This window comes from Chiloscyllium plagiosum, unplaced genomic scaffold (assembly GCF_037043375.1).
Source record: "Chiloscyllium plagiosum isolate Xiang-an unplaced genomic scaffold, Cpla_swu_hap1 HiC_scaffold_43, whole genome shotgun sequence".
In the NCBI taxonomy this organism is placed as follows: Eukaryota; Metazoa; Chordata; class Chondrichthyes; order Orectolobiformes; family Hemiscylliidae; genus Chiloscyllium; species Chiloscyllium plagiosum.
Genome location: NW_028270181.1, coordinates 7,708,414 through 7,728,230, shown reverse-complemented (window position 1 = coordinate 7,728,230; position 19,817 = coordinate 7,708,414). Strand labels below are relative to the sequence as shown.

Here is a 19,817-nt window from a genome sequence, read left to right as displayed (position 1 = left end):
GCTTCCCAGGTCACTTCAGAGGGCAGTTAAGAATCGCTGTGGGTCAAGAGCCACACATTGACCAGATCAGACATGGAAGACTGAAATACAAACAGAAAGTGCTGGAGAAACTCACCAGCGCTGGCAACACTGATGGAGAGAGAAACAGAATGAATGTTTTAAGTATGAAGAGTCACACAGGAGCAGAAACGTTAATTCTGTTTTTCTCTGTACAGATGATACCAGACCTGCTGAGTTTTCCTGCACTTTATGTTTTACTTCAGATTTCCAGCAGGCACGGTACTTTGATTTTGACCAATTAAGGGCAACAGATTTCCTACCCTCAAGGACATTGGTGAACAGGATGGGTTTGTACAACCACCTGATGAAGGAGCGACGCTCCGAAAGCCAGTGTGCTTCCAATTCAACCTGTTGGACTATAACCTGGTGTTGTGTGATTTGTTGCTTTGTTTGACAAAGTTAAAAATCACACAACACCAGGTTATAGTCCAACAGGTTTATTTGGAAGCACTAACTTACAGATTGCTGCTCCTTCATCAGGTAGCTCCTTCATTCAGCTACCTGATGAAGGAGCAGCGCTCTGAAAGCTAGTACTTCCAAATAAACCTGTTGGACTATAACTGGGTGTGTGAGTTTTATCTTTGTTCATCCCAGTCCAACACCCGCACCTCCATATTTTGTTTGACAGAGCCAGTGAAGGTAATAAGACTATTCTGTGATGTCTTCTATGATTCTAGGATGTCACCTAGACAGGGGATGAAACGTCTGCAACACAACTTCCCAGCTCGGCGAACAGAACCACAACTTTTCCATGATGCCATGAACTCGTAAATTTCACTAAGATCTTTATCCATGATGTGGAGGTGCTGGTGTTGGACTGGGGTGGACAAGGTCAGAAGTCACATGGCACCAGGTTATAGTCCAACAGATTTATTTGCAATCACGAGCTTTCGGCGCGCTGCCCCTTCATCAGGGTGAAGTGGTAACAAAGGGACAGCGCTCTGAAAGCTTGGGATTGCAAATAAACCTGTTGGACTATAACCTGGTGTCATGTGACTTCTGACTCTGTCCACCCCAGTCCAACACCAACACCTCCACCTGTTGTGGTGTGACCTAAGATCTTTAGAGTAAGGGGGGGAGAGGATTGTAACATGGAATTCAAGAACATTTCACCAATTACATTCCAAATTTTGGACTGGGTTTGACTTGGTCTGTCTCCACATTGCAGTACCATTTCTCATGCCCGTCCAAGGAAATGCAGCCCTCAATCCAAAGGAACCCTTAAAAAGACCATCCGGCCATTCATCCAATTGTGGGTACTTATTATGCACAGCATGACTACTATATTCACTAACGTGTGCATCTTGCACCTCCGTATTAGATAGGATTTGGTTTTGGCACAGTAAAATCCCCACCATAGGCTGAAGTCTAGCCAATTGAGAGAGTCCAAGTCAACCTAGAAATTTCAGTGTATTCTCTCAGAGAATGTTTCTGCTGGGAAATGGCCTAATGGTATTACCTGTTCATCCAAAGAGCCAGGGAATGTCCCATGGATCTGGGTTTGAATCCTGCCTCAGCAGATGGTGGAACTTGGATTCAGTGAAATTCTGGAAGTAAGAGTCTAATAGTGGCCATGAATCATTTGTCAGGAAAAACCCTTCTGGTTCATGAATATCCCTTGGGGAAAGATACTGCTGTCCTCCCCTAGTCTGGCTTCTGTGTGACTCCAGACCCACAGCAATGGGGTTGACTCTTAACTACCATCTTGGCAATTAGGCAATAAATGTTGGCATTGCCAGTGGCACCCTCATCCCATGAATGAATAAACTAAAATAGTGTCTTGGTTTACCTAAGGATTTGCTTTATTTCTTAGCCATAACTAGCTTCTCTCTTAGTCATAATCTCTGTTTTTTTTTCTCTCTGGTGAAGTGTTGGATAAGAATATGGTGGCCAGCTGCAGGGATTCGGTCGGTTGGATGTTTTCCAAGCTGGATACGGATGTGGACCTGTTCCTGGATGAGGCAGAGCTTGCAGCCATTAATCTGGACAAATATGAAGTCTGTGTGAGACCCTTCTTCAACTCCTGCGACACGTACAGAGACGGACATGTTTCCATGGCTGAATGGTGCTTCTGCTTCTGGAGGGAAAGTAGGTGTTGCCGTGATACCAATGTCAGCGTTGGTAGATGGACCCTTCCTTCACCAGTCAACGTCCACCCAATGTTTTATGGAATGTGCCCAAATTCAACTGGATGAGTTGACTTTCAACAAGACAAACCCTGTTTCAGCAATAACACAGTTTCAGTTTTCATTGTATTGAACTGAATCATTTCCTCTTGCTGCCCCTCCCCCTCTCCTTTCATAACCGCCCCCACACATTTTGTGCCAGGCTCTCCGCTGATTTCTTCCAGTTGATGTTTTAGAATCATAGAATCCCTGTAGTCTGGAGGCAGGCCTTTCAGCCCATCAAGTTCACACCAACCCTCCAAAGTGCATCACCACACAAGCCCCACCCCCTGCATTTCCCATGGCTAACCCATCTAGCCTGTACATCCCTGGACGCTATGGGCAATCTAGCATGGCCAAACCACCCTAATGTGCACATCTTTGGGTTGTGGGAGGACACTGGAATACCTAGAGGGTACCCACTGTTGTGGACCAGGCCAGACCCCTCAAAACATTCAGGAAAGTAGCCCAGACCCTAACTTTGCTAATTTTTTTAAGCAGGTGTATAGTGGATATTCCAGGAGTGATTGCAGCTGGTCAAACCACTTAGTTTTAAACAAAACAGAATTTATTTACAAGATTACCAAATGAAACACAAACAAAGGAGAAGAGAATATAGAATAACTTAACCTAGCTGAAAACCAATAAAATTTCCCAACTTAGTGATGCTGTTCCAAATGCTTGCAACCTTCCCCATAAACACCCCTTAGCACAAAAGGTAAAATCAAACACAGGGTCTTACAAGAGAGATGTCAGAGAGGGAGAGGATCGACCTGCATGGACCTGCTTGGGTCCAGCAGCTTCACAACTGCCTGCTTGTTAAAACCAAACCAAACCAGAGAAAGGCTGAGCTGGCAGAACTGGCCACTCCCCTTCCATTGTACCAGTGTTTTTATTTTCAAAACTCGAAAGCCCTTTTCTTGAGGCAGTATCTGTTAACTATAATCAAATGGCCCTAAAACCTTTCAAAACCTAGACTTTTCAGAATCGCTGCTTTTCCGACCTCTCTGAAAAAGAAGCCAAGGACAGTATATCCTTGTTAAAGGAGCAGCGCTGTCACACCATGCAGACACGGGGAGAATGTACAAACTTCCCCCGAGGCTGGAATCAAACCTGGGTCCCTGTCACTGTGAGGCAGCACTGAGTCACTGTGCCAGTCTTTTCTGAATTTTCAATCTTGTGGCTATTTTTCCAGTTCTGGTCCCTTGTCCATCTCCAGTTTTAGTCATTCCACCACTGTTCAAATCACTGGACTCTAAGCTGTGGAATGCCTGTCTGAACCTTCCTGACTCACTTAGAAACATCGAACATAGAGAAAGGGGTCAGCCATTCGTGCCTGGTCAGCTCTCCCTCCCTCCCTCCTGAAAACCAACCTCCCCATCTCTCCTGCTGTCTCCTCACAAGCTGTGATTCGCAGAGTGCTCCTGTGAAGGGTGTGCTGGTGTTTTCACTGGATGTGGAATAATGCTGTTGGTTGATCAATTAATGTTCTCTTTGTGTTGACACAGAGCCCCCCTGCCTGGCTGAGCTCGAGAAGATCCAACTGCAAGAGGCGGTGCGGAAAGTGCCTGGTGAGTCTCGGCTGGAGACTGTCATCTTTTTTCATTAGCTCACAGCCTCCAGATTGCAAATCGCAGCTAAGTGAACTCTTCTGTGCAATTAACTGTCAAGGAACCTCAGCTCTGCAGTGCACATAGAAAGATGGAAATGTATCAAAACTGCATGCTTTTGAAAAGTCCTTGAATTCTCACAGTGCAGATAGAGGCCATTCAGCCCATCAAGTCTGCACCAACCTTCTGAAGGGCATCCTCTATCCCCACCTTTCCCAGGCCTAACCCATCTAATCCTGCACATTTCTGGACACTATGTGCAATTTCCCATGGCCAATCCTGTGCATCTCTGGAGTGTGGGAGGAACCCGGAGCACCTGGAGAAAACCCCCAAAGACACGGGGAGAATGTGCAAGCTCCACACGGACAGTTAGCTGAAGGTAGAATTGAACGCAGGACCCTGGCGCTGTGAGGCAGTAGTGTTAACTACTGAGCCACTGTATTGCAGAAGGCTGAGAAGAGATCTGATTTCAAAATCATGTACGATCTAGATAGAATAGACAGGGAAAATCTGTTTCCACTCGTAAAAGAGAAGAGAAAGGGAAGCCATATTTAAATATGATGTGCAAATAAAAGAAGGGTGATGTGAGGAAAATATTTTTCACACAGCAAATAGTTAAGGTCTGGAATGCACTGGCTGGAACTGTGGTGGAGGCAGGTTCAATTGAGACATTCCAGAGGGGCATTGGATGGTTATTTGGATAGAAATAGTGCCCAGGGGTGTGGGGAAAGGCAGGAGATTGGCACTCGGGGATAGAACCGGTGCAGGAACAATGGGCTAATGGCCTCTGCACTGTAACAATTCTGTGATAAATAATAATTACAAATGTTGTAAAATGCAAGGTGTCTTTAATTTACAGAATGGAAATGAAAGGTATTCCCAATCATTAACTTGCTATTTATAAGTTTTATAAAGCAGGAGATTGGACTGTCTTGTCATCTGAATGTTCTGTATCTTATTTTATGCCTTTTGCTACAAAACACACAATTTAGTAAAGTCCGTCATGTCACACAGTGGTATCAAAGTCAGTAAGTCTGGTAGTTACTGAGCTTGTACTAGGAACATCAGAAGTTGAAAGCTGTTAGATTGTTGAAAAACAAATAGTTCATTAAATGTTCTTCTGGGGAAGTGATATTGCCTCAGAAGAATAATTCACGTAAAACAAAGGTGGCAGGAGAGTAGTGTCTTTCTGGTCTCCTTCCTATAGGAAGGATGTTGTGAAACTTGAAAGGGTTCAGAAAAGATTTACAAGGATGTTGCCACGATTGGAGGATTTGAGCTATAGGGAGAGGCTGAACAGGCTAGAACTGTTTTCCCCGGAGCAACGGAGGCTGAGGGGTGACCTTTTAGAGATTAATGAAATCATGAGGGGCATGGATAGGGTAAATAGATAAGGTATTTTTCCCAGAGTGGGGGAGTCCAGAACTAGAGGGTTTAGGGTGAGAGGGGAAAGATTTAAAAGGGACCTAAGGGCAACTTTTTCACCCAGAGGGTGGTGTGTGTATGGAATGAGCTGCCAGAGGAAGACTGGTACAATTACAACATTTAAAAGGCATCTGGATGGGTATATGAATAGGAAGAGTTTAGAGGGAAATGGGCCAAATGCTGGCAAATAGGACTAGATTAGGTTAAGATAGCTGGTCAGCATGGAGGAGTTGGACCAAAGGGTCTGTTTCTGTGCTGTACATCTCTATGACTCTATGATTCAAGTGTCGATCTTGGAACTGGTCCTAAGTTGGAAGCTTCTCAAATGATTTTTTTCTTTGTCTGTTGGGGCACAGAACAGAATGTTTTCATTTAACATTACTTTTGGAAATTTTATAGTACAAAAAAATTATAATATGTGAGGAAAGAGACAGGGAGACACAGAGTTCGGGAGAGGCTGACAGTTTCAGAAAGGGAACTTCTTAGTAGTGGACTGAGCTTGGGAGATTTACCTGTTTCACACAGTTGTTGAGGGTTTTGTAACAGTGTTAGTAGCAGTGGACTAACAACAGGCAGCAGGCTTTCTGGATCTGTTATTTTAGAAGGCTAGATCCAGGAGTTAGAAGGATCAGAGACAGAGAGGGCTGAGCATTTGACCAGAATCCTCACCTGTTAGAGGATCTGAGGAGGGGGCTGTTCAGTTGCTGGGAGCTGATGGCAGTAAATGAGTGGCTGAGGAGATGGTGCAGGGTGCGAGGATTCTGTTTTTTTTTGGATCGTTGGGATCTCTTCTGGGGCAGAAGAGACCTGTTCAAAAGAGACGGGTTTCACCTGAACTGGAGGGAGACCAATATCCTGGCAGGGAGCTTTGCTTGTGCTACTCAAGAGCGTTTAAACGACTGGGGAAGGGGGAGGGGATTATCCTAAGCAGTAGTGAGAATAGAGAGAAAGCTGAGGATGGTTCAGAAGTTAAAGAAAGTAAGTTAATTGGAGAAGACAGGCAAGAGCATGTCAGAGAACGAGGTGCAACTGATGAATTAAACTGCATTTATTTCAGTGCAAGGCATCTGACAGGTAAGGGGTGGATGAACTCAGGGCATGGTTGGGAGCATGGGACTGAGACATTATGGCTGTTACAGAGACATGGCTGAGGGAAGGACAGATTCTGGATTAGTGGTGCTGGAAGAGCACAGCAGTTCAGGCAGCATCCAAGGAGATTTCAAAACTCCTTGGATGCTGCCTGAACTGCTGTGCTCTTCCAGCACCACTAATCCAGAATCTGGTTTCCAGCATCTGCAGTCATTGTTTTTACCTACCTGAGGGAAGGACAGGACTGGCAGCTCAATGTTCTGTGCTAGAGATGCTATAGGAAGGATAGAAAGGGAGGCAAGAGAGGAGAGGAGTCGTGTTTGATTAGGGAAAACATTACTGCTGTTCTTAGAGTGGATATTCCTGAGGGATTATGCAGTGAAGCTATATGGGTGGAACTCAGGAATAAGAAGGGGGTGATCACCTTGATGGGATTGTACCATAGGCCTCCCAATAGTCAGCAGAAACTGAGGCGCAGAGATGTCGGGAGATCTCAGATATGTGTAAGAATAATAGGGTTGTATTGGGTAGGTTTCTGCGTGCTCCCACAAATAGCCCGGATATCCGGTCAAGCCTACCTTCACTGGCCTGAGCTCTGTGACTCATGTTTTGCATTGCTAAGGCAGGTAATTGTTTGCAATCGTGGCTTCTTCCCCGAATGAGGCACACCATCCCACCTTCAAGAGCAGCTGACCAATTGGAGGGCCAACAGCTTCTCTAGTCCCAGCAGCGCCACTCAGGTGTATGGCCATTGCTGGAATTGCAGGTCAGTTCAGACCTGAGCAACCTGAAGGAAAGTCGGGGTTGGGGCTTGTTGGAGCCAAGTAGACAGCTCCCTGCTGAGGAGTTAGGGGTCTTCCTACCCAGGTGCCCAGAGCACAACTGTGTTTCACTGAGCAGCCTTCCTGGGATGGGGGTAGGGGTGGTGAAGCATTCTAACTCCTCCCCCCTCAACTGATAACAAAATATCAGCAAGAAGCCGTTAAATGGTCATTAATGGTCAATTATTTACCTCAGTTGGCCTAAAGGCAAGCAGACCATCAACACCTTGATAAAATCCCTGCAAGCTCACTCCACCAGCCATCTCCTGGATACAGTGTAACATCCCAGCTGAAGTCACGAATCTGAATTGTGTGTGTGAATATGTGTGTGAATGTGTGTGCATGTGTGCACGTATATAATGGATGTTTGTGCATATGTGGGTGTGTTTGAGCATGTGTGTACATGTGTGATCAGTACTTGTGCACCTGTGTGTTTGCATGTATGTGTGTGTTTGCATGAGTGTGTGTGTGATTGTATGTTTATGTGTTTCTGTTATGCATTTCCTTATGTGTTTGAGTGTTTTTGTGTGAATGTGTGCATTTGCATGTGTCTGTTTTTAGTGTGTACATATGGCTGTACATGTGTGATGGGTGCTTCTGCATCTCTGTGTGTAACTGAGTGGAAACCTGTATCCAATCTCCACTGAACTACAACACAGATCCTATCCTTAAAAGGCGATCCATAGGCAGAGTATGCAGCCTATGCATTTTCCCTGACATCTTGTGAAACGGCATTTGTGTCAGGGCTTCAGTTTTGGAAAGTGCTTCAATGTTTGTAAAAGCAAATCAGATCGCGGATTGTTCAGCAGATAAATTGCTGGTTAATGATTGGGGTCATCAATTCAGGGAGCTGGTTGGTTGTGGTTTGAAATGGTTTAAACTGCGGTAAGCCAAACAGTAGATTAGATTAGGAGGAGATTGTGTAGTTTATCTCCAAAGCACGTATGCAAACATCAAAAAACACGTAAGTCTGGCTTGTTTAGTCGAATAGCCTGTCAACTGGGAGAGCCTTTCAGCAGAAAGCAAAAAGGAATTGGTGAGCAGAATGGCTGACAAAATCTAGTTTGATTTTTATTGTAAGTAAGATATTTAGTGAGATATTAGTCAACACATCCTTTTGATCAATCTATTTGTCCCTGAAAACCAGAGAACTAATCCGTGGTTCCTTCAATTTAATGTATGGTGTTCAGAATTAGTTTAAGACAGCAGAGATTTCAACAAATCTAACCAGAACCTGAACTAGACCAACCACAAGGACTAGAAGTTAGGCTGGGATCTTTTTCACTAGAGCGTAGGATGTTGAGGGGTGACCTTATAGAACCAAAGAATCCCTACAGTATGGAAGCAGGCCCTTCAGCCCAACAAGTCCACACCAACCCTCTGAAGAGTAACCTACCCAGACCCATTGCACTACCCTATCACTCTAAATTTGCTCCTGACTAAAGCACCTAACCAACACATCCCTGGACACTATGGTGCAATTTAGCATGGCCAAATCACCATAACCTGCACATTTTTAGACTGTGGGAGGAATCCCATGCAAACAGTGGGAGAATGTCCACACAGTCAGTTGCCTGAGGCTGGAATCAAACCCGGGTTCCTGGCGCGGTGAGGCAGCAGTGCTAACCATTGAGCCACCGCGCTGTAGAGACTTTTTAAAATCAAGAGAGGTATAGATTAGGTGAATAGCCGGTGTCTTCCCCCTAGGGTGGGGGATTTCTAGACTAGGGGCCATATTTTTATGGAGAAAGATTTAAAAAGGACATGAGGGGAAATTTTCTTAGACGGAGAGTGGTTTGTGTGTGAAATGAACTTCGAGAGGAACTGGCGGATGCAGGTACAGTTACAACGTTTAAAAGACATTTGATGGAAAAATGAATAAGAAATGTTTGGAGGGATATGGGCGGAGCACAGGAATGGGGCTAGTTTCATTTGGGATTATAGTCAGCCTGGATTGGTTGGACCACAGGGTCTGTTTCCGTGCTGTTTGACTCTATGACTCTAAGTGAAGGTCAGAGACTAGGAATGCTCCAGTGAGTATTGCACTTCCTGACTCCCCAAAGCCTTTCCACCACCAACAAGGCACAAGTCATGAGTGTGATGGAATACTCCCCATTTGCCTGGATTTGTGCAGATCCAACAATACTCAAGAAGCTAAACACCATCCCAGAAATCCGCTTGATTAGTACCACATCCACAAACATCCACTTCCTCCAGCACCATCATTTAGCAGCAGTATGTGTACTATCTACAAGACACACTGCAGAAATTCACCAAGGCTCCTTAGACAGCACCTTCCAAACCTATGACCACTTCCATCTAAAAGCCCAAGGGCAGCAGGTGCATGGAAACACCACCATCTGCAAGTTCCCTTCCAGGCCACTCACCATCGTGACTGGGAAATATATTGCAGTTCCTTCACTGTCACTGAGTCAAAATCCCGGAACTCCCTCCCTCAGGGCATTGTGGGTGAACCTACAACACAAGGACTCCACCAATTCAAATGGACAGCTCACCATCACCTTCTGAAGGCAACTAGAGACTGGCTAGAAATGCTGGCCCAGCCAGTGATGCCCACATCCCTTGGATGCATTAAAACAGATTGATTTTGATGACCATTGCACTTGTTGTTAATGGTTGTGCCTCTGTGGCAGTTGTGAATGTCGTTCAAAAGTAATTTTTTTTGGAATAAATTCATTGGACTTAGGGATCTTAGAGGTTGTACCAAACACCGGGGGGGGGGTCAGTCAGTCACTCCTCTGCCTTCCTACAGTTCTCTCGTTGTCCCCAGAGCATCAGCATGTCCACTACTAAACCCAGTGCACTCATGATGAGAAACTGAATCAAGTTCCTCGTGTCCTTTTTAAATCTTTCTAGTTTGGGATTACATTCAGCTCAGACTGCTTGGACCGAAAGGTCTGTGTGACTCTATGGCTCTGACTGTCAAACTCTTGGGTGGATTTGAGGATCTCTTTGATCTAATTTGTTGATGAGCTGGGAAATTGTTCCTAGCCAACATTCTATCCCTCAACCCACACCTCCAATCTCATTGTTTGCGGGAGCTTGCTGTGTACGAATTGGCTGCCATGTTTCCTGCAATGCAACAGTGAGTTCCAAAGCACTTAGTGGTTCAGGACAACATGAGGTCACAAAAGGAGCTATAGAAATGCACGTTTTTAAACTCTACTTTGTAAAGAGCTGATGTTCAGAATTATGACGACAGTGTGAGTAACTCCGTTCTCTGTTTTACAGGCACCTTCATTCCTAGTTGCGATGAGGATGGTTACTACAGGAAGCTGCAATGTGATACTTACTCTGGCGAGTGTTGGTGTGTTGACCAGCAAGGCAGTGAGGTGACAGGAACCCGGGTTAAAGGGAACCCTGACTGTGGTAAGAGCCTCATCTGGCTAGCTGCTGTGATCTGCTTTGGGCTGTTCTGTATTGCCCTTTCTCACAGACAGTAATCTCCCCAGGGACACCCACCTAAATGGAGAGATGTTGGTAATATCATTGGAGTAATAATCCAGAGGTACGGGCTAATCCTATGGGATCAGGGCTACAAATCCCACCTCTGGCAGTTAATGGATTTAAAGTCTGGAATTGAAATCTAGTCTCTAGTATTCTTCAGTGTCACCATAACCCATCTGGTTCATTAAGGCTCTTAGAGGAAGGAAATCTGCCCTGTTTCTTCAGTCTGGCCTATATGTGACTACAGAGTGGTTGACTCTTATAGTAAAAGACTGGGGATGTGGGGAATCTGAAATCAAAGCAGAAAATACTGAAGAAACTCAGCAGGTCTGGCAGCATCTGTGGAGGGAAAAACAGATATTGTTTTGATTCCGATCTTATCCTTCGTCAGAACTGGAAGGGGTTGGAAAATGGAGTTGTTTCTGCCATTGACGGAGGAGGAGGAGGAGCAAGTGGAGCAGGTAGTGAGGGCGCCCAGAGCAAATAGGAGTGATAATGGTGGTAAAGGAGCAATGGAGATGTAAAATAGGTGTAAATAGTGGGTATGGAGTGGAGAAAATGGATCCACTCTGCTGAGAACAAATCTAACAAAACACAAACAAGTCATGGTGGGGGAGGGGAGGGATGTAAATAAAATGTGGGGACAAAAGTCATGCCCTGAAGTTGTTGAACTCAATGAGTTTAAACTGTTGTTCCTGCAGCTTTCATGTTGCATTGGCTCCGAACAGCCCCCTGAAACAGCTAAGCAAGCCTCTCAGTTTGAGGGCGATGAGGGAGGACCAACAGATGTTGGTCCAGCCACTGACAGCTGAGTCCCAGGAAAGAGTGAACAAAAAGAACTAAAGCTTTGAATCAGAAACACCCTCGGTGAATTTGGTGCTGCATTAAGAGACCCAGGCTGGTCCTTTGTGTTTAGAATATTTGAAGGATAAACTGACCATGGCTTTTCAAAATTTTAAAAATTCCGGTCAGGTTGATAGAGGGGAACTGTGTCCTTTGGTGGGAGAACAAACAGGAGGATAAAAACGTAAATTCAGAGCCAGACTATTCAGGAAGCACTCGCTCATCCAAAAGCTAGTAGTTTGGGATCACGTTGGGACTGGTTGGGCCAAATGGCCTGTTTGCACGCTGTATGGCTCCATGACTGTCTAACTCTGGAACTTCATGACTGAAAGGCCTGGGGTTACTGGCGGTGAACTGGAGCTTTCAGAAGGATCAATGGAGTTGTGTTAGATAAGAGTATCAAAGGCTGAGTGGAATAAAGATGGAGATGGGTACAGATCAGCAAGGTTTAATTGAATGGTGGAGGAGGTTGAAGGGGTCAAATTACCTCCTGTGTCCCTCATGTTTCTCTGGGGTTGGATGTCTCGGGTGTCATTGTGGGGACAGTGGGCTTTACAATTGTTGTTGCTCGCACGAATTGGCCTGCCTTGGGATTCCACCTTTCCTGCAAATGTTTGGGGTGCTTCAGAAATCAAACCAGGTGAATAACCATCACCGGATCACAAACGTAGATCATTCAAACCCACATACCACCACGGGCTGTATTATCAAGTCAGGCTGTATAATCCAGTGGCAATCTCCTGCCTTTTCCTCAATGCCTGATCACAATTTCTATCCAAATAACTCTGCAATGTCTCTCTTGAATGTTTGAATTGAACCTGCCTCTACCTGAATTCCAGGCAGTGCATTCCACACTCTTAACTATTCACTGAGTGAAAAAGATTTTTCTCACATCACCCTTGCTTCATCTGCACATTACTTTGCACCCCTCTCATTCTTGTTCTGTTTCTGACCAGAAACAGCTTCACCTTTAATCGTGAATCTATTAATTCTAAAATTGTAGAAAGAAAGCTTTTCGATGGGCAGTCATGTATCATCCAATTGGTTAATGAAGGCTGGATATGCTTTCCCAATTGGTGGGGCTCTGTGAAGATTGACATGTCAGGAAACCAATGGGAACAAGAGTGGGGCCATTGCGAAGGAACTTCCAAACATGGTCCCAAAGTGCCCACCTCCCTCTGTCTGCTCTTTGTCCAGCTAATTGCGTTCCCTGTGAGTGACCCTGGTTTTCTGTCATTTCTGCAGAGGATGTGATCAGTTTCTCCGGTGATTTTGGCAGCGGAGTCGGCTGGGAGGATGAGGAAGAGAAAGAGACTGAAGAGACTGCGGAAGAAACAGAGGAGGAAGAGGGTGAAGCTGGGGAGACGGATGATGGAGGCTACATTTGGTAACACCGCAACAGCTGTCTGATAAACACTGCTAACCATTTGGCACATGTTTTCCACCCTTCATGAACAACTTTCACTCCTTCTGATTAACTCATCCTCTGTCCTACAGTGTACACTACCAGTTCCTGATGACCACCTTGGCACCAGTGAGTGACACTGCTCGCTGCTTCATTGCATATTATTTTATCACACTTGACACTAAGGGGCACAGAATGTTACCACCAATGAATGGCTAGACTCCCCAGTGATAGTGCTGACCAGGACAAATGTACAATTTACAATTTTAAAAATCCAGATTGTATCACAAACAATCCAGAGAGGGGGAGGGGTGTGAGGGACTCATTACTGTAGGCAAAGGTTGAATATCAATATCATGAAATAGAGAGGGATGTGACAGCTGCTTCATTTTAAAGTAATGTTTGTGAAAGGTATCGTGTACAACGTCAGCATCTCTCACCCATTGCCCCGTTACCCACTGACCCTTCACTCACTGCCTCCTCACCTACTGCCTCCTCACCTACTGCCTCCTCACCTACTGCTCCCTCATGCACCTCACACTCACCCGCCACTATTCCTCCACTTATCACACCTTCACCCACTGCCCCCTCACCCATTGACCCCTCACCCATTGCCCTGTCACCCACTGACCCTTCACCCACTGACCCTTCACTCACTGCCTCCTCACCTACTGCCCCCTCATGCACCTCACACTCACCCACCACAATTCCCCCACTTACCACACCCTCACCCACTGACCCCTCACCCATTGACCCCTCACCCATTGTACCATCACTCACTATGCCCTTGCCCATCATTCACTGCACATTGCTCCTTCACTCACCACACCTGGCCCTCCCACTGTCACATCCTGCATGGTCTTACAATGTCAACTCCTCAGCCAGTGCCCTTTGGATAGTGCCCACCAGAATGTGCCAGTAATGTTTCTGCAAGTTTGCTTCATTTGAAACTCAGAAAGCCCATTCCAAAGTGGGAGATAAATCTGTGTGTGTGTGTGTTCATATGGTAGAGGGTACAGGAGCAGGAGACCAAGAATATTTTTGAATGTGTTTCTCCAGCACCTCCACTGACTCAGATACCAGATCGGGGGAGAGAATCAGCAATCCTGAGACTGTGTAAAATGTAGGTCTGTTTCCTGCCGGCAGAGATGTTCCCTTAAGTGTTGAAAGTTTAACATCACTCAGGTCTGAGAATTATACACTGGGTGTAAAAGTACCCATGACTTTGAGTTAATTCAAAGTCAGAGAATTGTCAAACAACGCTATTCAATATTTCAATTTCAGAAAGAGATCATGTTCCTCTCTGGGAGCTCTTTGCAGGTTCAGCAATATTCCTGAAAAGGTGTCACTGGGAAATAAACTCCTGAGTGAAACATTATCGTTAGCAGAAGATTTGCCCTGTAGCTGATCACCCTGTTATTCAGTCATCTGTATTACTGTCAGGCTGTGTGTCTGAAGGACTGAGGGATTTATTAATGTGAAGCTAGTGAAGTGTGAATTTTTTATTCCTGCTTGTACTCAAAGTTAAAGCTACCTCCATAATCCTTCCCAATATCTGACTAGCAGCTGTTTGACAGGATGCCCATGAATTTGAGGTTATTTACTCACCAGCGATTGGGCTACTGGTTTTCAGTTGCTCCAGGAAAAGTATACACACCAATGAAACACATCATGTCTACATACACGTGCACACACACAATATACACACATACACACAGACACACGCGCACACACACAATATGACACACAGACACACGTGCACACACAACAATATACACACAGACACACACACCCACAGACATATACACACGCACACATAACACATACATGCACATCTCTATGACTCTATGCACATGCACACACACACATACAGACACACATACATCCAGAAACACATGTACAGACACACACACACAAACATTTTCCAAAAAGTACACTTTGTTCAAGCACGACAAAAGTATGTTTTGTAACCGTTCAAATATAACATGGAGTGAAATGTAATACACATCCTGCTTGATTTAATATAATGTGGTGATCTGAGGAATCTCACTATACTTACAATCTTCAACGGGGATTCCACTTTCAGCAGATTACACCCAAAGCAACCAGAGGTCTTGGATTTCTGATGAGGAAACTTTAGTATTGTAACAAAAATATCAGACTTACAGGTTACCAAACATTGGTTTCTCCAATCCCAGAGCGTGTCCACTGTGTGTGGGATCCTTACACAGCAGGAGATAGAAATAAGATTAAAGTCCCCCAAAGGCATGTTGCTTGATTCTGCATCAGTCCCACACTAGAGTCACATCCTTGATCAAAGATTCAAAACAACAGCAAAGAGGGGACTGAGCACATTCTATGAAATATGGGATGGACAGAGTGTTGGGGAGAATTGACACAAACAGCTACCTGGTATCTTCCAGCAATTACGTTACACAAGGTAGCTGTCCATGCTAACTGCAAAGATTGTGTGTTTCCAAGACAATACATTATTAGTCTTCTTCCCAAGGATAATCCTAAATGGAAAAAGCTGCCAAACAATGTCATTACAGCCCCGTCAATCAAAATCTTCAAGGCTCACCTTCAGATTATTTCCTTTTTTTCTCAGGATTTATCATTTCAGCAGCTCACATCTGGTTGAGCTAAATGTTGGCAAAGTAGAATATCCGTCCCTGATGCCAATGTGACTGAAGCAGCAGCAGAATTACAGCTTATGATTGCAATTTTGAATTGCTGTTAAGCAGACAGCCCAAGGGGTTTTCCAATGCTGAAGCCCCTCACTGTACTGTGCTGGGAGGCTTCTAGATAGTGACCTTTCCCCATCGCGCCAGCTGCCCGAGGCCTTGGATTGTGCCAGTCTGTAACACTCAAACCAACAGCCCTTTAAACTGGAAGACCCAGAGCTTTCAGGCTAACTGAGTTTCACAAACACTCACTCTCACACACACACACACACACTCACTCACACACACATACCTCCGTGCATGTGCGCACACACACGCACTCACACACACACACACTCACTCATGCAGGCACATACTCTCACACACATACATCCATGCATGTGCACACGCGCGCACACACACATACACACATACTCTCACACACATAGTTCCGTGTATGAGCGCGCATGCGCACACACACAAAAACACACACACACTCATGCAGACACATACTCTCACACACATCCCCCCACACATAAACATACCTCTGTGCATGTGCACACTCACACATGCACATGCTTAGACACACACATGCTTACACCGTCAAAAAGTGTGGCGCTGGAAAAGCACAGCAGGTCAGGCAGCATCTGAGGCACAGGAGATTCAATGTTTTGAGCCTAATGTCTTCATCAGGAATGTTCCTGATGAAGAGCTCATGCTCAAAACGTTGACTCTCCTGCTCCTCGGATGCTGCCTGACCTGCTGTGCTTTTCCAGCGCCACACTTTTTGACTCTGATCTCCAGCATCTGCAGTCCTCACTTTCTCCCACATACTCACACACACATAGACACACCCACACTCAGCCATGCACACGCACTCAGATATGTACGTACACCCATATTCTCAGACACACAAGCATTCCCACACCCACCAGAGACACACCAACCAAATACTAATTGCTGTGGCTGTAACTTCCATTACTCAGCTCACACTGACCAAAGTAGCAGATTAGATGTAAATCTCACATAGGTAAAATTCTGATGTTTTAAGTGATTCCAAGTAACTCTGTGCTTTTGCTGATGAAAATTTCTTCACTGGCTATTCCTAGTGAAGCTCCAAACAGGCCTTTATTCTGATAGTGAGCAGTGGCAGGAGAAAATCCTGATAAGCAGCTTCTGAATTGCCCAGCACTTGGAGGTTACACTGGGCAGACTGGAAGCAGCTTTGTTGTAAGGATCTCTTCCCCGTACCTGACACACAGTGAGGTACAAGTTCCAGGTAATGGGAGGGACCTCACCGAATGAGCAATGTCATTTCAGCACAGGAGCCAGCCAAAAAGAATTTCAGCAGTGCGATGGGAGAAACAGCACATTGCCTTCAAAAAGGCTGAGCTGGACTGCGACCTGCAAATGGGATAAGCGTGCAGAATTAACCAAACAGTATTCCTCCTCTGTACCCTGACAGTATCTTTCAGTAAGTCATTCATAAACTAAAGGAGTTACTGAGACTGAGCTGTACATCAGTGAGGGTCACAGAACCTCACACTGACCCTTGCACTCTGACCCTCACAAAATGACCCACACGCTCTGACCCTCGCACTTTGACCCTTGCACAGACCTTCACACTCTGACCTTTACTCACTGACACACACTCTGACCCTTACACATTGACACACACTGACCCTCACACTCTGACCCTTGCACAGACCTTCACACTCTGATCTTTACACACTGATACACACTCTGACCCTTGCACTCTGACCTTCACACACACATATAGCTAACCCCATACCAAAGCATGCCCAGTTCTTTTGTTTAATTTTAACTTGTTTTCAACTTTGATAGCGGATCCTCCGTGGGGGACAACATAGCGCACATGTTAATAACTGTCTATTACCCATTACTTACTACTTAGTTTACCTCAGTGGGAAGAAGAGTCAGGAGGGGTATTTAACTTTGCGTCCATTTCACACAGGCCCCCAAAACAGTTTGCTAAGTACACTGTGATTATGATCCAGTGGAAAGGGCAAAAATAATATCAGACTGCACAGAATCAACAACTGACTTGTAAAAGCACCTGTCGTGAAATGATTCATGTCCAGTACCTATCCCAGCCTATACTCAGGGCACTACAAAGAACACTAGGTGAGTGGTACAGGGCTCCGGTATAAACATCAGACCTGGCTCGAAAAGCCACAGGCTCTCTTAAATCTGACAACTGCTGCAGGGTCTTGAACCCATTACTCAGGCTGACTGTCCAGTGCATTACTGAGGGAGCATTGCACTGTCAGAGACATCCTCTTTCAGGGAAGATGTTATTGGGAGGCTCTAACTGTCCTGTTCGGGAGAGGGGAATGGGAAAGATCCAGTTACATTGTGTGAAGAAGAGCAGGGTGAGTTCTCCCCAGTGTCCTGCTCCTGCTCGTGATTCTCCCCTCAACCAACACCTCAACCTGGGGCCCTGGACATTGCAGCACAGCTGTGGGCCTTTGACTTGTGTAAGCTGGTAGTACATCACTGGGATAGAGGATCGGAAAACAAAATCTTGAAATGTTTTTAAACACTGCACAGGAATTCCCGGCTGGTCAAACATTTAACTCTTATGGCTTGTATTACCTAAGCACTCTTCTGAGCTCCCCCAGTCGAGAGAAGAGTGTTTGAAGGAGCTTCCTATATTATATCTGACCAGCTTGAAATGACCTTGTACCTATTCAGATCTCCACAACTTCCAGCTTCTCTCTCTCTAATTAGATAATGTTTGTAACATAAAGCACTTGAGAGTACCAAGCAATTGGCCTAAAAACCATTTTATAAAATTGTAACGGTCATTGCTTTCCCCAATTAATTACTCCAAATGCTCTCGGTTATGCACTCTATTTCTCTGGTCAGAGTCATCACTTATTTGGATGTGACAGCTTTCATTTGTCTGTAAGTTATGTAGTCACAGTCCTGTAGCCATGTGATTTGGATTTTAATTTCCTAAGTGCAAATTGTTTTGCAAAGATTGAGTATTACTTAAGAAATATGAATCCACCTTGATGTTATTCACCTCTGACGTGTTATTGAAGTTTGAGATGTGAGTAAAGAATGCTGTAAAGTATCTAAAAAACTGTAAATTTCAAGCGATTAGCACTGCTGATGGAAGGATTTTAAATTTGTTAAAATGAGTAGGGAGGGTGGTCAACCAGCAGGAATGGTGGGGGAAAGTCTGTGATAAGAATAATCATGGGGGGGAAGGGGTTGGCAAATATTTCTCCTCATGCTCTGCATTTTATTTTAAGATGGCAAAGGGACCGATGAGTGATGGGATGCGGCTGGACCATTTGGGTTTAGTGCTTCAATTGTAAAAGCAGACTCCTCTTAAGATTAACGAACCACACAAGGCAAGCCAAGCAACGGAGTCCCCATCTTACTATGAGTTTCACCGCTTTGATAAACGGTTTACAGGAAAACTTTGAGGAAGGGTTCAGAGTAAAGTTGTGTTTGCATGCCCGTCTTTCATAGGAGCAAAGGTGCAATCCATGTCCGCTTAAATTGTATCAACAGCGTGCAGCGTAATGTAGCGAATTTAGAGGGTGCATTGTAAAACGACAGGGTAACTCCAAATAGACAGCAGTCCCATTCTTGCACAGTGCTAGAAATATGTAGAGAAAGTGGGTAGGATTGGGGGAGGGGTTGTGGGTCGGAAGGACCCCCTCCATTTATGTCACACGGTAGTAGTGAGGCATTTTGTCTTGATTCCTTTCTGTGGCAATGGATTTGTCTGCAATGCTCTAATAATCTGTATATGGATCAATCTCAATCCTATTCTTCACTCACTGGGTAGATTAATGTATGCCTTCAGATACATGGGACTTACCAGAATGTATAAATCTTGTTGTACTGAATGTTAACTGCTTGGAGATGTCTTATTCTCAATATTTACATTGTATTTGATAATAAAAAGAACCCATTTATCCGAGCACTGTTGTATTTTGTCCCTAGCTGCGCTTCACAATAGAATTTTCCCACCTATCACCTCAGCATCACAGTTAATTCTTACTAATTGCTATCCTTCCATATGCATGAATTTTCCAACTATTGTAGTTGTGCGCTATATGTTTTCAATTTTTATAAACTGATATAAGTAAATTTGTTCCAGTCTTTATATTCATTCATAGGTCATGGGTGTCACTGACTGGGCCAGCACTGATTGCCCATCCCGAGTTGCCCTGGAAAAGTTGGTGGTGAATTCAAAGGAGATTAACTCCAGTCAAGTCAATAAACTG

General features: G+C 44.9%; 1 protein-coding gene across 1 annotated transcript in view; it reads left to right on the top strand.

The window, feature by feature from the left end:
• The window catches only part of LOC122541917 (testican-2), an 80,658-nt gene extending 61,148 nt beyond the window's left edge, over positions 1–19,510 (top strand). Inside the window, exons 7-10 of the mRNA XM_043679138.2 lie at positions 1,930–2,148; positions 3,734–3,796; positions 10,423–10,560; positions 12,727–19,510. Coding sequence (XP_043535073.2) covers positions 1,930–2,148; positions 3,734–3,796; positions 10,423–10,560; positions 12,727–12,872 — 566 coding nt within the window. The 3' untranslated portion in view covers positions 12,873–19,510. The remainder of the gene's footprint in view (positions 1–1,929; positions 2,149–3,733; positions 3,797–10,422; positions 10,561–12,726) is intronic.
• The last annotated feature ends 307 nt before the right edge of the window (positions 19,511–19,817 follow it).